This window comes from Xenopus tropicalis, chromosome 5 (genome assembly GCF_000004195.4).
Source record: "Xenopus tropicalis strain Nigerian chromosome 5, UCB_Xtro_10.0, whole genome shotgun sequence".
NCBI lineage: Eukaryota > Metazoa > Chordata > Amphibia > Anura > Pipidae > Xenopus > Xenopus tropicalis.
Window position 1 is genome coordinate 152369198 of NC_030681.2, and position 20667 is coordinate 152389864.

Genomic DNA, 20667 nt, shown 5'->3' on the forward strand with positions numbered 1-20667 from the left:
TCACCCCAAATCCCCCCCTAACTGGCCTTCAGGCTGGGCCCCCTTAGCCCATAACAAGGTTACAGATATATAGAAACATTGGGGTAACAGTCACCCTGCTATAGTTCCAGGGGTACCCAGGGCACAAATAAGCACTCACCCCAAATCCCCCCCTAACTGGCCTTCAGGCTGGGCCCCCTTAGCCCATAACAAGGTTACAGATATATAGAAACATTGGGGTAACAGTCACCCCGCTATAGTTCCAGGGGTACCCAGGGCACAAATAACTGTAATAGAACCTACTGGGATGTGTATTTTCAGTTTTTATAGCTTTTGATTACAATTCTGAGATTTCTTTCATTTTCCTATCTCCATACAGATGAAGTCCTGGTACCTGTAACCTGGATACTTGGGCAGGATCTGTTCATTATTGGCCCAGGTGGGTGGTGAAAACTTCCTGTGGAGTTTGATATAGTAAGTGGGAACAGGTTGCTGCTTCTCTTTGGACTTCCACTTCGGAAGGGAGTGACTGCAGCAGGCGGGGATCCTGGGACCAAGGCCTCAGAAAGCAGGGCCGTAAGGTAGGTGAGCCCATAGTGAGTAGGTACTGTAAGTAGCAGTAGGTGAGCTCTGCTCATAGTACCAGTCTAGGGGAGTAAGGCAGGCAGGGGAGCTGGAAGGAGCAGCTCTGAGCTCCAACACAGGAGGGTAGATTGGAGGTGTCTCTCCCAGGTGATACTGCCTGTTAGTGTAGGGATCATGGTGGATCAAGGTGATCCAGGTCCATCAAAGGGCATCGCAAATGTTAAGTTGGATCATCCCAAGTTTCTCCTCAGGGAGGAGCTCTATCAGTGGTTCTATATGAGGACTGTATTTTGGGTGCTAAATAAACATTTGTTATTAGTTCGGGAACTTTCGGCATCTAGAAATCCTGTTTGTGCAGCTGTGAGGTACAGTTGTGCAACACCTTTCCCTTTCTCCACATATTTATAGGCGAGCCCAGTGGAGGCTGAGGGTCTAATGTGTCAAAATATAGCCAGCGCTCTACACCAGTTAGGTGGGAGCTAGTCCTGGGTGGAAAGATGAGGGTTCTACATATGATCACCCCAAGAGCCACACTTCTCCTTCATAGTGTTTGGGTACTGGTGCATGTAGAATGGACGTACTACCCCCTGGGACCCGCACTGAAGCTAATTAATTGCCTGGGGTCCAACTGAATGGGAGATAGCTGCCACATTACTTATAGCTGTCTCCCATTGACAGCACAGGCACGGGGGGGGGGGGGGGGGCACTGGAAATTAGGATAGCTGGCCACTTTGTAGACTTCCAGTAAAGGGATCTCAATCTGACGTAGTTTTTTTTTTTTTCCTTCCTCCAAAAGACGAGGGGAATGGTATTGGTCTGTCATTCAGGAACCATGAGGGGGTGGAAACATTCAAGCATTCTATGGGAGTGAGTGAGGTGGGGGTGTCTCTGGGTATAAATATTCCCCACGCTACAGTGAGACACTCACATATCAGGAGAGGTCCGACTACTGCAAACACCCTAAGGTAGGAAGCTGCCTGCTACCTGGGATCCCTGTGTGGCTGGGGGGCTCCCATCACTTTGCAGGGGGATGAAGTCTGCCCTCCATGTGCTTTTGGCTGCAGGAATGACTGGGAGCAGTGTTAGTGCGGGTTAGTGTTGCCTTGGGTTGCTTAGTAGCACAGATGATGTTTGCAGATAAAGAGGGGCTGAATGGCTTTATACAGGGAACATTACTAGATATTATGACCCCATATGTCGCTGATGGATTGTCAGTGTGTCTTTGCGTCAGACACTAAGTTGCACGCTGAAGTTCTATTTGCCCTGTGTGGGGGGGTACAGCGCCGGGGGGCACGGGGCAATGTGCCATATCCTCCCCACAGGGCTGCCGAGCTGTTTCCATATAGCAGCTTGCACCCAGCAGAGCAAATTACTGATCATTATCGGATCCATCCCAGCCTTCCCTCATTCACACTCTTTCCTAATGGCTTTTCTGATTTTTTTTTTTTTTTCCAAATGAAATTCCTTCTCGTTACTTAATGAAAAAGCTTTTGGGAAATTGGATTTTTTTTTTTTAAGAGCCCTGTAAGGAGGGAAGGGGCAGCGTGTTTCTTACAGGGACGCAATCAATACTCCCAGCACTTTGCAAATTAACTTGCTCAGCGCTACACATGGCACAGCATAGGCTGGCAGCCACTGGGGGGCCGCTGTGTGCCATGGGGGGGGGTGCTGTGTGCCATGGGGGGGCTGCTGTGTGCCATGGGATGGCCGCTGTGTGCCATAGGGGGGCTGCTGTGTGCCATGGGGGGGCTGCTGTGTGCCATGGGGGGCTGCTGTGTGCCATGGGGTGGCCACTGTGTGCCATGGGGGGGCTGCTGTGTGCCATGGGGGGGCTGCTGTGTGCCATGGGATGGCCGCTGTGTGCCATAGGGGGGCCGCTGTGTGCCATGGGGTGGCCGCTGTGTGCCATGGGGTGGCCGCTGTGTGCCATGGGGGGGCTGCTGTGTGCCATGGGGAGGCCACAGTGTGCCATGGGGGGGCTGCTGTGTGCCATGGGGGGGCTTGCTGGCTACTAACTGCCGACGACAGGGGTGCTTGTTATTCAGAGGGCTAATTAGCAGATCTACCGAGGGCTTTGTGCTAAGCTGCTCCTTATCTGAGTATAATATAATAAGAAATGATGCGCTATTGCCCCTTTTACCCCCCTCAGTCTGTATTTGCATGTTTGATGTATGTACCCGTCACTGACCCCCTCCCACTACTGCTTCATTAAGAACATAATGTGGCAATTAGAGAACAGCTTTTCCCATTGTGGGTGTTCAGCTTTGATACAAATGCTTTGGTGATTCCTCCCAACACAGAGATTATTATTCATACAATTTGATTGGGTGTTGCAGTTGCAGTTTTGGCTACAGAGAAGGGCAATGTGCCAATGGGGAGCAAGAGGGGAGACTTTATGACTATGATGCCAGTATCCCCCACTATACAGAATAACCAGGCAAGAAGCAGTAAGTATGGACCACCCTGCCACAAAGGAGACTGCAGTGAATTTGGGGGTAAATCTAGGATATATAAGTGTATGGGAGTCACAGAAGCTGCTGCAGTTGGAACTAAGACCCCCTGACATTTACAGGGAAGATACAACATAGGCTGCCAGCCAATCAGGCTTTGGGTAAAGTCCCAGATCCAGTGATCCATCCGTCTGTGTTACACCTTCTGCCCAATGGTCACTAATTACAGCGCTTTATCAGATGGTCACTGTCCCAGAAGCCACACAGTGGGAGCAGCACCCACAGCCAGAGCCTTGCTGCTCCCAAAAAAAGGGGGTTCATATACAGACACGGTGGGTATTAGCAAATACACAGTAACGTACAGGGATACTGATATTAATGCCAGTAGTGTCCCCCAGCTCTGGTCTCATTGCCCTTTGGGAGTCTAAATGAGAATTAGGATTTGCTTGGGCACAAAGTAACGGAACATGTGTCTTTCTTACAACTCAGCTACTATGTAACTGTTTGACTGTCAGTGAGCCGGGAATGGCAGCTGGCATTTAGAGAGAACTAGCGTTCTGTTGCTGGTGGACATATTTTCAGACTGTAAGCTCTTTTGGACAGAGCCCTTATTACTTCTTGTATTAGTTATTGTTTTTTATATGTCACCTGTATATAATGTATACACCTAATTATTGTACGGTGTGTGGGAAATGTTGGTACTTTATAAATACACATTCATAACAATAATATCATACCAGGCACCTTTAGCTCTATTGGTGATTGAGAAACCATGCCCTTTTTGGTTCTTTTTACCATTTTATCATTAACAGACACAAGGGATCATTTATAATTACACTGGGCGCTAGTGCTGGAGAATTAAGGGGCACAAAACACTTCTCCCTGTGTCAGTGGCCATTACAGTGCCAGATAGCGCCGTGTAGTGTTGTTAGGCAGATAGCGGCTCCATACTTAATGCCCATCATGGACAGATGGAAATACAGGGCTCCCCGGCACCTTACTTAATGCCCACCATGGGCAGATGGAAATACAGGGCACCCCGGCACCTTACTTAATGCCCGCCATGGGCAGATGGAAATACGGGGCACCCCAGCACCATACTTAATGCCCGCCATGGGCAGATGGAAATACAGGGCACCCCAGCAGCCTACTTAATGCCCGCCATGGGCAGATGGAAATACAGGGCACCCCAGCACCTTACTTAATGCCCGCCATGGGCAGATGGAAATACAGGGCACCCCAGCACCCTACTAATTGCCCACCATGGGCAGATGGAAATACAGGGCACCCCAGCACCCTACTTAATGCCCGCCATGGGCAGATGGAAATACAGGGCACCCCAGCACCTTACTTAATTCCCATCATGTACAGATGGAAATACAGGGCTCCCCGGCACCTTACTTAATGCCCGCCATGGGCAGATGGAAATACAGGGCTCCCCGGCACCTTACTTAATGCCCGCCATGGGCAGATGGAAATACAGGGCTCCCCGGCACCTTACTTAATGCCCGCCATGGGCAGATGGAAATACAGGGCTCCCCGGCACCTTACTTAATGCCCGCCATGGGCAGATGGAAATACAGGGCTCCCCAGCACCTTACTTAATGCCTGCCATGGGCAGAAGGAAATACAGGGCTCCCCGGCACCTTATGTAATGCCCGCCATGGGCAGATGGAAATACAGGGCACCCCAGCACCCTACTTAATGCCTGCCATGGGCAGATGGAAATACAGGGCTCCCCGGCACCCTAGAAGGTGTTCCAAAGCACAGCACCCTCCTGCTGCCCCCACTGGATGCAGTGTGCCAAACACAGGTAGCGCTACCTACAACATACCCACAGGGTGACTTGCACCCATTTCTTGCACCCTACAGTTAGTAAATGACCCAATTTACTGGGTCAGTATCATGGGAAAGTACCCAGAAAAGGGGATAACCTATAAATCCCCAGCACTAAGGTAAGAGTCCACGTATGGGAGGCCAATGATGTTTCTGCCTATATTAATAAGCATCAGGCTGGGATTTCTATAGACATTGTGCGCTCCGGGTCTCTCCCTGCACTGAATGTTATCGGCACTTCTGTTTATAGAGTGTTCGGGCAGTACTGCATGGCCGGAACCCCACAGACAGGCTAGCTAATGATATAGTAGCTACAATGCAGCTTGCTGTACATGATAGGGCCATCTAATAGTACAGCCCAGAGAGTCCAAACAAAAATATGGACGGAGCACTGGGATTCCAAATTGATTAAAAAGTCATTCAAAAGCATCACAGAAACCTAGACTTCCAGCTTTACGCGTTTCATGGCTTCTCGCCACTTCATCAGAAGCTGCTACAGTGCCCCCCAATCACCAAACATTTAAATACACACCCCTGGCCACACCCACATCAAGTGTTAACCCCATACATGCAATAATAGATTTGAAGATAAATAAAAATATTAAAAACAACACGAACCATCACACATGATCAAGACAGAAAAAGCCATAATCCACTGCAAATTAAATTTACATGTATATATAATATATTTTTCATTTTGTATATTTATTTTATGTTCTTGTATTACCTAGTAATTAAGTGAACATACTTCATAATATTCCTTATATCTACCTAACATACTTATGGCTCCCATAATCCGTTCTTATATATATGCACAGGTAGATTGTAACACACTTTCCAACCACGTACACATACAAGAAATAGATTTAGTTTATATAACTTAAATAGTCCACAGGTCCAAAATGGCAATTAGCAATAACAAGAGACTTTCCATTCCCTATTAAGGCCACCATACTGTTCCACAGACTTAAGATGGTAAATCCAATACACCTCTTTCTCAGATAGTTTGATCTCCTGATTACCCTTCCTGATATTCCATTTAGGCTTATCTATAACATGGGAGGTGACTACACCCCTACTGGCATGTACCTAACATGTTTGGCTATACAGCCCAGGGAGTCCTATGGTAAAGCCTGGGCCACACATAACTTGAGCCAGTGATTGGGGCTCTTCTTTTGATAGGTTGCTCTGAGTAGGAGAAGGCCTTGACCATGAACATAAACCACTAGTATTTCACTGCTGAAGGGAAGGGAAGATTCCAATGGGTTCTACAGTGAGCTTATTTACAGCCTATCATTGGCCTCGCCAGTCTGCAGCACTGACCTGTGCAGCTATATCCCAGCTGGCAATGCACATAAGGTGCAGTATAGAAGGTTTAGACGTTCTGGTCATGTTTATTCTGGTTTATTGCATGCTTTTGTAATCAATAGCTAGCTGTTACTTGTACCTGTGCAGAAACTACTACTTGCCATTTAGCAAACCAATAGGACCTATTTCTAGTCCCCTCTGTGTAGCACCTACTGATCTCTCCGTCTGGCATAGGTTTAAGTAGCCCAAGCATTGAGCATGTCAGTATGGCACTAGTGGGTCTGGCACAGAATATGCCATGTGTCCAACAGCCAATGGGCCTAGGCTAATCTAATGTTGATTAAACCTGAAGAGTAACTGTAAGGAAGCTATTTACTAGAGCTTTCAGGAAAACTAGTGCAAGAAACAGACCCATTTGCCCTGGGATGTTGGTGAAGGAGGAACCTACCTGCCAGGATAAGTATTTCCCTGGGGTAGGAAAGGTGGAAGAGCTTCTACATTTATATAGTCTGTATGTACAGCAGCTGTGTTCTATGCCCAGTACATCCCCCATAGCAAGTTCATTTAAGGGGAAGTAATGGAACACAAATACTATCTATAAAGAGGGTATATTACGTGTGGCAAGGATTTTATTTACAAATAAACGGATTATATAACGTATCACGTAGGTAACCATACTATAGATAACACTATCTTGGGTTGCAGCTGTAGGTAGTAATGAGTGAATATTCCATGCTGTCTATATATATAATATCATAAAGTGCTCACTTATGTGCTCTAGTGCTGCTGTTTGTCATGCTGATACAGATAATCCCATTATAACCAGATATACTGGAAACATAGCAACATGGAACACGTGGGTGCGGATTTAGAGGTTTTGATTGGTTGCAATAGGCAATTTCGCACCAATTTAAATCGGCACCCAAATGTTACACCTTTATTTTACACCACCTGAGACCTGGGATCTGGTCCAACCCAATGGGCACCCTCTTTTAAGTCAGAAATGCACATTTAGTTACACAGTCACATACAATCATTGTGCAGCTTTGTTACTCGGGCATTTAGAACCATATGAATTTCCTCCCCCTAAAAGGGCTAATGTATACGGAGATTTGTATGGACATTCAGTCGGTCTGACGCTGGCAAGTTATAACATATTAGGAAATTAGCAGGGGCAGGTTTGGTGTCTGTGCCATAATCTATATACAGGAGCCCCCACTACCTGGTACTGGGGGGCCGCTGTAATGAGGACCAAGCAGGGCAATTGTACCCTCACCCATAAACTGCCATTGGGATCTTTGCTTACAGTCTTCTAACTTGTGGTAATCTGATCAAAATGATTTACTTATGGGTTGCTATGAACAGAGCCGTATTTACCCTATAGGCAGCCGAGGGGGGCAGCTTTAGGGTGTGACCCTCAGGTTCCTATATTACAATTTCACCCATCCCAATGGCGGCACTAACATAATCTGCCAACAGAGCTGAGGGTCAGGGGGGTAGCTGTTACACGCACCTACAGGGAAAGGAAGGGGGCGGTGCCTAAAGCTGCTAGTCCCACCCTGTGAAACTGCACTGTGGCAAGTCAGCACCTATGGTATTGGCCTGGGCAGTCTGTGCAGTTTGTTCTGCCTGTGGCACTGATTCAGATTCGGCCCAATCCATCAGGGTGGGTTCAGGGGTTCGGCCGAACCCAAAAAACTGGGCTCGGTGCATCCCTAATATATATATGTACTAATGTTCAGTAAGAATATTTGAAAGACTTGGATTTTAAAGGAACAGTAACACCAAAAAATGAAAGTGTTTTAAAGTATTGGAAACGTAACGTACTGTGGCCCTGCAATGGTAAAACTGGGGTATTTGCTTCAGGAACACTACTATAGTTTATATAAATAAGCTGCTGTGTAGCCCCGGGGGCAGCCATTCCTGCACTGGTAAAACTGGGGTATTTGCTTCAGGAACACTACTATAGTTTATATAAATAAGCTGCTGTGTAGCCCTGGGGGCAGCCATTCCTGCACTGGTACAGCTGGGGTGTTTGCTACAGAAACCCTACTATAGTTTATATAAATACCCTGCTGTGTAGCCCCGGGGGCAGCCGTTCCTGCACTGGTACAGCTGGGGTGTTTGCTACAGAAACCCTACTATAGTTTATATAAATACCCCGCTGTGTAGCCCCGGGGGCAGCCATTCCTGCACTGGTACAGCTGGGGTGTTTGCTACAGAAACCCTACTATAGTTTATATAAATACCCCGCTGTGTAGCCCCGGGGGCAGCCATTCCTGCACTGGTACAGCTGGGGTGTTTGCTACAGAAACCCTACTATAGTTTATATAAATACCCCGCTGTGTAGCCCCGGGGGCAGCCATTCCTGCACTGGTACAGCTGGGGTGTTTGCTACAGAAACCCTACTATAGTTTATATAAATACCCTGCTGTGTAGCCCTGGGGGCAGCCATTCCTGCACTGGTACAGCTGGGGTGTTTGCTACAGAAACCCTACTATAGTTTATATAAATACCCCGCTGTGTAGCCCCGGGGGCAGCCATTCCTGCACTGGTACAGCTGGGGTGTTTGCTACAGAAACCCTACTATAGTTTATATAAATACCCCGCTGTGTAGCCCCGGGGGCAGCCATTCCTGCACTGGTACAGCTGGGGTGTTTGCTACAGAAACCCTACTATAGTTTATATAAATACCCCGCTGTGTAGCCCCGGGGGCAGCCATTCCTGCACTGGTACAGCTGGGGTGTTTGCTACAGAAACCCTACTATAGTTTATATAAATAAGCTGCTGTGTAGCCCCGGGGGCAGCCATTCAAGCTGGAAAAAAGGCACAGGTTACATAGCAGATAACATAAGACACCATTGTATTCTACAGGGTTTATCTGTTAGCTGCTCTATAACCTGTGCCTTTTCTTCTTTTGAATGGCTGCCCCCATGGCTACACACCAGGGTTTATAAACTCAAGTAATGTTTCTGAAGCAAACACAAAACTTTTACCAGTGCAGGGCAGCAGTACATTATAGTTTAATTTCTTTAAAATAAATACATTTTTCGGTGTTACTGTTCCTTTAACCAGAATTCCTCTTTATTTAGTGAACACCCACAGTCCTCTCCACATCGTCGTGACCTATCCCCCAGCTTAGATTGATGCTATGGTCCCGAATCCGTTTCCGTCCCTATTCTCCCCCTAAGGCCAGCCATACAAGTTCAGATATGGATCATACATTTACATGCAACGATCTAAAACTCACATTCAGCCTGAAATTGTAGGATAAAGCCCTAAATATAACCAATGGGAGGATGTTCTGAGCATGAAATAGTTACAGGCACCAATGGTACCAAAGTGACTCCCATTGTAGGGCCCCAAGGGTATCGGCAGATACACAATACTGCACAGATTTTACCCATATCCAACCGAAATTCTCTAACCATGGTCGGGATGATAATTCAGAGCCCAAACACGGTCTGAAGATTTTGTATGGTTTTTATAGTTTCGTATGATTATATTGGTGCATGTATGGCTAGCTTAAGAGTTGCTTACCCTACTGCCCTACTGCCAGAATGGCCACTCCCCTTCCTCTTCCTGCCCCAGATATGTACTCTGGCAATAACTTTATTAGTCACATACACAACAGGGCACCCAACACAGTGAGCAGTAAGGGAACTATATACACTATTGCATATACACATCAAGATACACAACAAGTTATACCTCTCACAAGCTCTCAGGCATTACGTATCCCATATGACTTCTCTGGATATCCGACATCCTTGCAAATATTTCTTTAACCTCTATCCTCTACTCTGAATAAGATCCCATTCGATTAACTGAAGCCGTCTGAGCTGCCACAGGGGATTATCTCGGCATCTTAATCAAATTAGCATTTAGGAACAGACGTTACAGAATGTTTCCAGAGATAAGAATTTAGGAAATTGAAAGCGATTAATGGGGATTCTCAAACCTGTTAACCTATGAGAAGAGCTGGACCTACAAGCCAGGGTTTTTTTTTATTTTATTGTTCTGCAAAACAACAGTTAAAGTTAAAATGGTAACTAGGGGAAGCACACACAGGTCAGTAATCAATATGGCTACTGGTAACGGGATATGGCCCCCAGTACCATGTTAAACAAACAGCTATAGGAAAAGGTATCCCGTCACAAAACAAATACATAAAAAATGAATTTATTCAAAAACATCAATACACATACATACCCCCATATGCATCCGGATACGCAGTGGGGTTTGTACGTGTATTGATTTTTAAGACGAAGACTTGAATAAATTCATTTTTTGTGTATTTGTTTTGTTAGGGGATACTTTTTTCTATAAATGTTAAAATGGTGCTTTACCTCCCTTGTCAGTGGGAAATGTTAATCATACATATTCATGGCCTTGGAAGGGTTAAAATATTCTCTGGTAGTTCCACTTCTTGCTGTTGCTCTGCAAAGAAGAGGTTAATCAAACCCTAGAATCCCATTCTGGCTCTATTATACAGATACTGTATTTCTCTGCTTAATGCATGGATATGTGGGTGTATGAAGTTAGTGAGAGCCCCCCGGGACCCCCTCCCTGTGGTACATACCAAATGTGTATTAAAAATGACCAGCTTGATATTGGATCCCACATACACATTGACCAGATCATCCTTTTATTCTAAATGTACCCACAATGTATAGTACTCAATAGTAGTATACAAATACAGGTATATTAAAGGGTTCCGTCTCCCAACATCACTTAAAAACATCCATTCTTTTGTACTAAAAACTTTTCCTGGCCAAGAAGAGTGATTTTTTTGCCATGATATTTATGGGGCACTTTTTATTTCTAAATGACACTGTTACACAGCAAATAATTCCCTCTGCCATTTAACCTTTTATTCCTGAACCAACAAATGTATTTGTAGCTGTAATATTGGTGTGTAGGCGCCATCTCAGTGCCTTGTGCCTGAGTCTGAGCTTTCAGCCAGCGCTACCCATTAGAACTGCTTTCAGCTAACCTATTGTTTCTCCTACTCCCATGTAACTGGAGGAGTCCCAAGCCGGACTTGGATTTCTTACTATTGAGTGCTATTCTGATACCTACTGGGAGCTGCTATCTTGCTCCCTTCCCATTGTTCTACTGATCGGCTGCTGGGGGTGAGGGGGGGGATATCACTCCAACTTGCAGCGCAGCAGTAAAGTGTGCCTGAGTCTGAGCTTTCAGCCAGCGCTACACATTAGAACTGCTTTCAGCTAACCTATTGTTTCTCCTACTCCCATGTAACTGGAGGAGTCCCAAGCCGGACTTGGATTTCTTACTATTGAGTGCTATTCTGATACCTACTGGGAGCTGCTATCTTGCTCCCTTCCCATTGTTCTGCTGATCGGCTGCTGGGGGTGAGGGGGGGGGGGATATCACTCCAACTTGCAGCGCAGCAGTAAAGTGAGACTGAAGTTTATCAGAGCACATGTCAAATGGCTGTAGCACCCTGGGAAATGAAGAATATGGCTAGCCCCATGGGAAAAACAAATTACAATACAGGATTCTGCTGGAGAAGCTCTATTAACTGATGGGTTTTGACAAATGACAAATGGTGGCACGGATTTAGGTTGTTTGTTGCATTTTATTGATTGACTAAACGCTGAACAGTTTAGATCCCCTTTATTTGCAGCTGACACAGAATTGCATAGAGAAACAGCTAAATGTTAATCACAAATAATACAGAAATCTCCCAAAACTGTCTGTCTGTGTCTTTATGAAACAGCAGCCCTTCCTCACACAAATCAGCAAGGAGGCACTGAGTACTGTGAATAAAGTGAGATGAGCCAGAGGTCAGGCCAAGAATACAGGGCTAATGTACTGCAGTGCATAACAGTAATGAGGCAGGGGGGGGGGCAGACTGCAGATGTGCTGTACAGTGTATGTAATGTGTGCACAAAGGGCCACTATGGAATGAAATCGATAGCATGAATATATATAAAGGAGGATGCACAGCTAAGGGGAAAAGTTTTACAAAGATTAGATCCAAACCCAGTAAAGTTGGGGGTATCTCACTGAGCTCCTTTACCAAGATGAGGAGGAGGGAGTAAAAGAAGATCCAGTCCTAATAAAGAATTGGGAGTCTCTCATGGAGCTCCTTTTCCAAGATGAGAAAGAGGATGGGGTAAAAGAAAATCCAGTCCCAATAAAAAGTTGGGAGTCTCTCATGGAGCTCATTTACCAGGAGAAGGAGGAGAATGGAGTAAAAAAGATCCAGTCGCAATAAAGAATTGGGGGTCTCCAATGGAGCTCCTTTACCAAGTGGAGAAGGACATAATAAAAGAAGATCCAGTCCCAATAAAAAGTTGGGAGTCTCTCATGGAGCTGATTTACCAGGACATGAGAAGAATGGAGTAAAAGAAAGATCCAGTCCCAATAAAGAATTGTGGGTCTCCAATGGAGCTCATTTACCAGGAGGAGGAGGAGAATGGAGTAAAAGGAAGATCCAGTCCCAATAAAGAACTGGGGGTCTCTAATGGAGCTCCTTTACCAGGAGGAGGAGGAGAATGGAGTAAAAGGAAGATCCAGTCCCAATAAAGAACTGGGGGTCTCTAATGGAGCTCCTTTACCAGGAGGAGGAGGGTATAAAACCAGACCCAGTAAAAGGCTTGTGATCTTTTCAGCTATAATGAAAGTGCACCTATCACCTGAAACTTGCTTGCCCTCTGGCACTCCCTCTGGGTGCGGGCAGCCTAACACTGTAAGGGGCTGTTTTTTTAAAAAAAGACCATTCTGTGGGATCTATTGGCACCTCGGGTGGGGGAAGCAATTTTAAGGTGACCGGTGCCCTTTAATGTAAAGGTAACAGACTGCAATTCCCCGTGGCAAACACGGCAGTGCTCAAACCCAGACTTGGGTCATAACCCTCACAGGAAGCCAGAAAGCGTCACTCAAGGGCACGGCGACCCTAACCGGATTCTAAATGGGAAGCGTCATAGCAGGGACAATTCCCTAGGTTTTCTCACAATCGGTAGAGCGACATACAGTCAAACATTCTGTACCTTTTCTCAAATAATTAAGATTCTTATGGACAGTTAGGGCTACTACATTATTGGGGGGGTGCTTTGCCTAGAAGGTGTATTAAAACAAACTCCTTCTAAATAACAGGCTGTGACACAAAGCTGCATGTAGAGACTGGATTTGGCTTGAAGTCGGTTATTTGGAAAGACGGCTCTAATACATCTTCATGGTAAAAAGCCCCCCACCGCTGAAGTATAAAGCCGGCCATACATGTTCAGATTTGAGTCTTCTTCCAATGAACGTTCGGATATGGATCGTAAGTTTAAATGCAACAATCTAAACTCACACTCAGCCTGAAATTGTAGGATAAAGCCCTAAATATAACCAATGGTTCTGAACATGAAATAGTTACAGGCACCAATGGTACCAAAGTGACTCCCATTGTAGGGCCCCAAGGATATTGGCAGATACACAATACTGCACAGATTTTATAGTAATCCGAGCGGAATTTTCTAACCTGTCAGATCAACATGGTACGAAAATTATCGGGATGATCATTTGGAGCCCACACACGGTTTGAAAATCATACAAAACATGTGTGTATGGGCAGCTTTAGGCATAACTAGGGTTGCCAACTGTCCGGTTTTGACCCGGTTTCAAAACCGGGCAGGGCTCGCTGAGATTGATGCGGCGATTGGCTGCCATAGCTACACTGCCCCGCCTTTTCTCCACCCAGTGACATCAACGCCCGCCCCCTGCCAGGAGACTAAAGCAGGCAACCCCAGGCATAACTGGCCATCAAAATATGACTCTCCCTGCATGGAGAGAGAAGGAAGAGAGCCAGATTGCTGGAGGGGGGGTAGTAAACATTTTTATGATAGCTCCCCTTTAAGATCCCAGGGCCTGGGGGCAGTTTCAAACTTTGTAGCTCCTGTCACTGAACATTTGGTAAATGTGTGAGCCACATACAGTGGAGGAAATAATTATTTGACCCCTCACTGATTTTGTAAGTTTGTCCAATGACAAAGAAATGAAAAGTCTCAGAACAGTATCATTTCAATGGTAGGTTTATTTTAACAGTGGCAGATAGCACATCAAAAGGAAAATCGAAAAAATAACTTTAAATAAAAGATAGCAACTGATTTGCATTTCATTGAGTGAAATAAGTTTTTGAACCCCTACCAACCATTAAGAGTTCTGGCTCCCACAGAGTGGTTAGACACTTCTACTCAATTAGTCAACCTCATTAAGGACACCTGTCTTAACTAGTCACCTGTATAAAAGACACCTGTCCACAGAATCAATCAATCAAGCAGACTCCAAACTCTCCAACATGGGAAAGACCAAAGAGCTGTCCAAGGATGTCAGAGACAAAATTGTAGACCTGCACAAGGCTGGAATGGGCTACAAAACCATTAGCAAGAAGCTGAGAGAGAAGGTGACAACTGTTGGTGCGATTGTTCGAAAATGGAAGGAGCACAAAATGACCATCAATCGACCTCGCTCTGGGGCTACACACAAGATCTCACCTCGTGGGGTGTCAATGATTCTGAGAAAGGTGAAAAAGCATCCTAGAACTACACGGGAGGAGTTAGTTAATGACCTCAAATTAGCAGGGACCACAGTCACCAAGAAAACCATTGGAAACACATTACACCGCAATGGATTAAAATCCTGCAGGGCTCGCAAGGTCCCCCTGCTCAAGAAGGCACATGTGCAGGCCTGAAGTTTGCCAATGAACACCTGAATGATTCTGTGAGTGACTGGGAGAAGGTGCTGTGGTCTGATGAGACCAAAATAGAGCTCTTTGGCATTAACTCAACTCGCTGTGTTTGGAGGAAGAAAAATGCTGCCTATGACCCCCAAAACACTGTCCCCACCGTCAAGCATGGGGGTGGAAACATTTTGCTTTGGGGGTGTTTTTCTGCTAAGGGCACAGGACAACTTATTCGCATTAACGGGAAAATGGACGGAGCCATGTATCGTGAAATCCTGAACGACAACCTCCTTCCCTCTGCCAGGAAACTGAAAATGGGTCGTGGATGGGTGTTCCAGCACGACAATGACCCAAAACATACAGCAAAGGCAACAAAGGAGTGGCTCAAGAAGAAGCACATTAAGGTCATGGAGTGGCCTAGTCAGTCTCCGGACCTTAATCCAATAGAAAACCTATGGAGGGAGCTCAAGCTCAGAGTTGCACAGAGACAGAAACCTTAGGGATTTAGAGATGATCTGCAAAGAGGAGTGGGACCAACATTCCTCCTAAAATGTGCGCAAACTTGCTCATCAATTACAAGAAACGTTTGGCCTCTGTGCTTGCAAACAAGGGTTTTTCCACTAAGTATTAAGTCTTTTTTTGTTAGAGGGTTCAAAAACTTATTTCACTCAATGAAATGCAAATCAGTTGCTATCTTTTATTTAAAGTTATTTTTTCGATTTTCCTTTTGATGTGCTATCTGCCACTGTTAAAATAAACCTACCATTGAAATGATACTGTTCTGAGACTTTTCATTTCTTTGTCATTGGATAAACTTAAAAAATCAGTGAGGGGTCAAATAATTATTTCCTCCACTGTATTATATGTGGATATGTTACATGGTATAACTGAATCAGTAAAGGCAAAACCCACCGAAAAATGAGAAACATTTCATATTATTATTAATCATTATTCATTGTGCATTATTATCATTATCCATACTAATTAGAGGTCCCTCCCACTAACCCATCATTCTCTTTGTATGTGTCACATGGTCTAACTAAATGAGTCAAGCAAACCCTAGATAGGTGTGACAGCTCATATAAACTGCTCGCTCTGCTTGCAACAGGAATCAGTTAGTTGCCCTTCAATGGCAACCGGCAAATAAGATCAGACGCGGGGATATAAACTGGTAATCTCCCAGCAGCTCAATATCGGCCCATAAACAGCCTGATGAAGTGTACAGATCTGGCAAATGGTGCGTGATTATTGCTTCTGTTATACAAATATGGCCGCGGAATGATATTAATATGACAGTAGCTTAATTTGCCTTTATCCGCGAAAAGTACAGTATATTGTAATGTCTGCCTGGCCACTTACCAGCTCCTCATTATTTATATGCACAGCTTACTATTGATTGGGCACTATTGATACTTATCAATTAAATTAGCAAATGCTGAATTGCATATAGACAGGGCTATGGATTATGGAGGTGCTGCTGCTCCCCCCCCCAATTCCTATTAGTTCCCCCACCTCCCCTGTTTTCCAGCTCCAATATTCAATGTATTTCCCTTTCCTCCCCATTCTATTAAATAGAGCCCCCTTTGCTTTATGGCCTTTCTTGCTCCAGCTTATCAATGGGTACCTGTGCCTTTTGGTCCCTCCCCCTCAGTCTGCTTCTTCTCTTTTGTATTTCATGTTTCCTCTTATTCTGTTCTTTAAAAAAAAAATATATAAATTGCTAATTTTTGTTATTTCAAACATCACAGATATGCTGGAAAATAAGCGCACTATTACATGCCCCTTGCCTGTGGCGGGCATACGGAATGGGGTTAAATACTACATTTAATAATAAGGTGCTTATTAGCAAGGATGGTTTTTATATTCGGTTTGGTAAATCCGTGGCCAACCTTCACCCACTAAAACAGATATCACTTCTATAGGGGCCTCCAAGTAAAGACCCAACCTGCAAGGATGGGTGTAGAGAATAGTGGGGGAGTATAGCGTACCCCCATTCTACCTGGGAATCCCCTAACCCTTACTGCCTGTAGGTGGAGCAGCTGAGCCACCACCGTTGATTCCATGCATTAAGTACACTGTATTGGCAAACAGGTTGTATTTGGCGGCCCCAGCAATAATACAAATATTATTACTATTATTATTAACATTTATTTATAAAGCGCCAACATATTCCGCAGCGCTGTACAATTATATATGTGTGTTTCCCTGCAGCTCTGTGTGAAGCCATGATGAAGGCGCTTCAGTGGAATATAGTCTTGCTGTGCTTGCTGGGACACGTGCTGTGCGACTGCCAGAAGGACTGCATGACGTGCAACAAGCACCTCTACCAACAAGACAACTTCAACACTCTGGTAAGTCATTGGTGAAACCCTAACGCTTGGGCGTATTGCCATATCATCTTATAGAATAGGCAGGCTGTATGAGAGCCACGCATTTCGTTTGGGCAAAATACAGGCGATCCCCACCAATATAAGGGAATGAGTCTGCTCTGCTCCAAAAATACTTATACCCCTATTTGCCAGAGATGGTACAGGAACCAATCAGCAGCTAGGCTGACCTAATAGGGAACTGAAACCTGTCTTTGCTTGTGTGACTACAGGGCTGTGATTGGACTGTTAGGACACAGCCACCCCTCATTTGAAACACAGACAGGGACCTGAGAGGATCTATAGAAACCCCCAATAAAGGGGCCATTTTTACAGATAGGATTAATGTTTAGCACCATGTATTATTCATAACTGCCTACAAAGGTTAGGGTTTTTTTCATTCATATATGTCTCCTTTAATCATAATCTATCCAAAATGATTTCTTGTTTTATTCCAAAGTTCAGATGTTAATAAAGAGTTAATTATAATTACATATAATAACAAAGGTACTCTATAATACTACTCTTGTCATGGTGGTTAGTACTGGTGCAATTGCTCTTTTGGATAAAGGAAAATTGGACATAGCTTCACATGGATCAGATAACAGTTACTGGTTGTGTGTCTTTTTCTAGGGTTGATCATAAATGGTAACTCTGCAGCTCCGGGGCCCTAGTACCAGTTCCAGCCTGGGAACTATCTGCACGGAGTTTGTTTGTCCTTGCCATGTCTGTGTGGCTTACCTTCTGTCCTCCTACACTACAAACCCATACTGCCTCCTGTGTATGTGTGAATGGGATAGGGACCTTAAATTGTAAGCTCCTCTGCGAAAGGGACTGATGGGAGTGTGATAGGGACCTTAGATTGTAAGCTCACTGGGGCAGGGACTGATGGGAATGGGATAGGGACCTTAAATTGTAAGCTCCTCTGCGAAAGGGACTGATGGGAGTGTGATAGGGACCTTAGATTGTAAGCTCACTGGGGCAGGGACTGATGGGAATGGGATAGGGACCTTAAATTGTAAGCTCCTCTGCGAAAGGGACTGATGGGAATGTGATAGGGACATTAGATTGTAAGCTCACTGGGGCAGGGACTGATGGGAATGGGATAGGGACCTTAGATTGTAAGCTCACTGGGGCAGGGACTGATGGGAATGGGATAGGGACCTTAAATTGTAATCTCACTGGGGCAGGGACTGATGGGAATGTGATAGGGACCTTAGATGGTAAGCTCACTTGGGCAGGGACTGATGGGAATGTGATAGGGACCTTAGATTGTAAGCTCACTGGGGCAGGGACTGATGGGAATGTGATAGGGGCCTTAGATTGTAAGCTCACTGGGGCAGGGACTGATGGGAATGTGATAGGGACCTTAGATTGTAAGCTCACTGGGGCAGGGACTGATGGGAATGGGATAGGGACCTTAGATTGTAAGCTCACTGGGGCAGGGACTGATGGGAATGGGATAGGGACCTTAGATTGTAAGCTCACTGGGGCAGGGACTGATGGGAATGTGATAGGGACCTTAGATTGTAAGCTCCACTGGGGCAGGAAGTGATGGGAATGGGATAGGGACCTTAGATTGTAAGCTCACTGGGGCAGGGACTGATGGGAATGGGATAGGGACCTTAGATTGTAAGCTCACTGGAGCAGGGACTGATGGGAATGTGATAGGGACCTTAGATTGTAAGCTCACTGGGGCAGGGACTGATGGGAATGTGATAGGGACCTCAGATTGTAAGCTCCACTGGGGCAGGGACTAATGGGAATGTGATAGGGACCTTAGATTGTAAGCTCACTGGGGCAGGGGCTGATGGGAAAGTGATAGGGACCTTAGATTGTAAGCTCACTGGGGCAGGGGATGATGGGAATGTGATAGGGACCTTAGATTGTAAGCTCACTGGGGCAGGGGCTGAGGGGAATGTGATAGGGACCTTAGATTGTAAGCTCACTGGGGCAGGGACTGATGGGAATTTGATAGGGACCTTAGATTGTAAGCTCCATTGGGGCAGGGGCTTATGGGAATGTGATAGGGACCTTAGATTGTAAGCTCACTGGGGCAGGGGCTGATGGGAATGGGATAAGGACCTTAGATTGTAAGCTCACTGGGGCAGGGACTGATGGGGACCTTAGATTGTAAGCTCACTGGGGCAGGGACTGATGGGAATGTGATAGGGACCTTAGATTGTAAGCTCCACTGGGGCAGGGGCTGACGGGAATGGGATAGGGACCTTAGATTGTAAGCTCACTGGGGCAGGGACTGATGGGAATGTGATAGGGACCTTAGATTGTAAGCTCACTGGGGCAGGGACTGATGGGAATGTGATAGGGACCTTAGATTGTAAGCTCCACTGGGGCAGGGACTGATGGGAATGGGATAGGGACCTTAGATTGTAAGCTCACTGGGGCAGGGACTGATGGGAATGTGATAGGGACCTTAGATTGTAGGCTCACTGGGGCAGGGGCTGACGGGAATGGGATAGGGACCTTAGATTGTAAGCTCCACTGGGGCACAGACTGATGTGAGTGATGTATAATCACTATAAAGTGCTGCAGAATAAGTTGGTGTTATATAAGCAAAATATAATAATTACAGAATATCTCAATGAGTTTTTGTTTTCCATTTAAATGTATTTTCGCCTTTGCTGATCAGCAGAATGGCTGCTATGGGCCATGTGTGCCTTTCAGCCTGACTGCAGAGAGGGCCAATTCTGCCAATAAAAGCACTGATCCAGTTTCATGTCCTCACTACTGCCTCCTATTCACTTCTATGGGAGTGTGTGACAACTCTCACTAAGCAGTTTTGGGGATTCCTATTTAAGTGAAATGGAGTCAGAAGAGAATACACAGAATATTCCTTCTCTATATATTTATACATAGCTCCGGGGTACACCATTTGCCTCTGCAGAGATCATTTTTAAAATTCAAATATACCAACAGAAACAATAGTGCCTATATATAGTATTAGTATATAGATGAATGTGTTTTAACAAAGTATTACTGGGGATCTATTATTTTGCTTTAAGCAAAAAATTCTCATTCTTAAAAATGGAGGTGGGGTCATGACGTGGCGATTGGCCAATCCCGTCAATTTCGGACAGCCCTTCTGAAAACTGGGCTGAGCAATATAAGGACGGGCAGCTCAGTAATGTATATATGTAGGGCTGAGGGATATCAGGACGGGCAGCTCAGTAATGTATATATGTAGGGCTGAGCAATATCAGGACGGGCAGCTCAGTAATGTATATATGTAGGGCTGAGCGATATCAGGACGGGCAGCTCAGTAATGTATATATGTAGGGCTGAGCGATATCAGGACGGGCAGCTCAGTAATGTATATATGTAGGGCTGAGCGATATCAGGACGGGCAGCTCAGTAATGTATATATGTAGGGCTGAACGATATCAGGACAGGCAGCTCAGTAATGTATATATGTAGGGCTGAGCGATAT

The 20667-nt window shown here is 45.4% G+C and overlaps 1 protein-coding gene across 2 annotated transcripts in view; it reads left to right on the plus strand.

Annotated features, from left to right (window-relative positions):
* The first annotated feature begins 364 nt into the window (after positions 1-364).
* The window catches only part of pnoc (prepronociceptin), a 52986-nt gene continuing 32683 nt past the window's right edge, over positions 365-20667 (plus strand). The window contains exons 1-2 of one of the 2 annotated variants that reach the window (XM_031901483.1): positions 365-418; positions 17065-17204. In XM_031901483.1, coding sequence (XP_031757343.1) covers positions 17079-17204 — 126 coding nt within the window. In that variant the 5' untranslated portion in view covers positions 365-418; positions 17065-17078. 2 annotated transcript variants of the gene reach the window in all.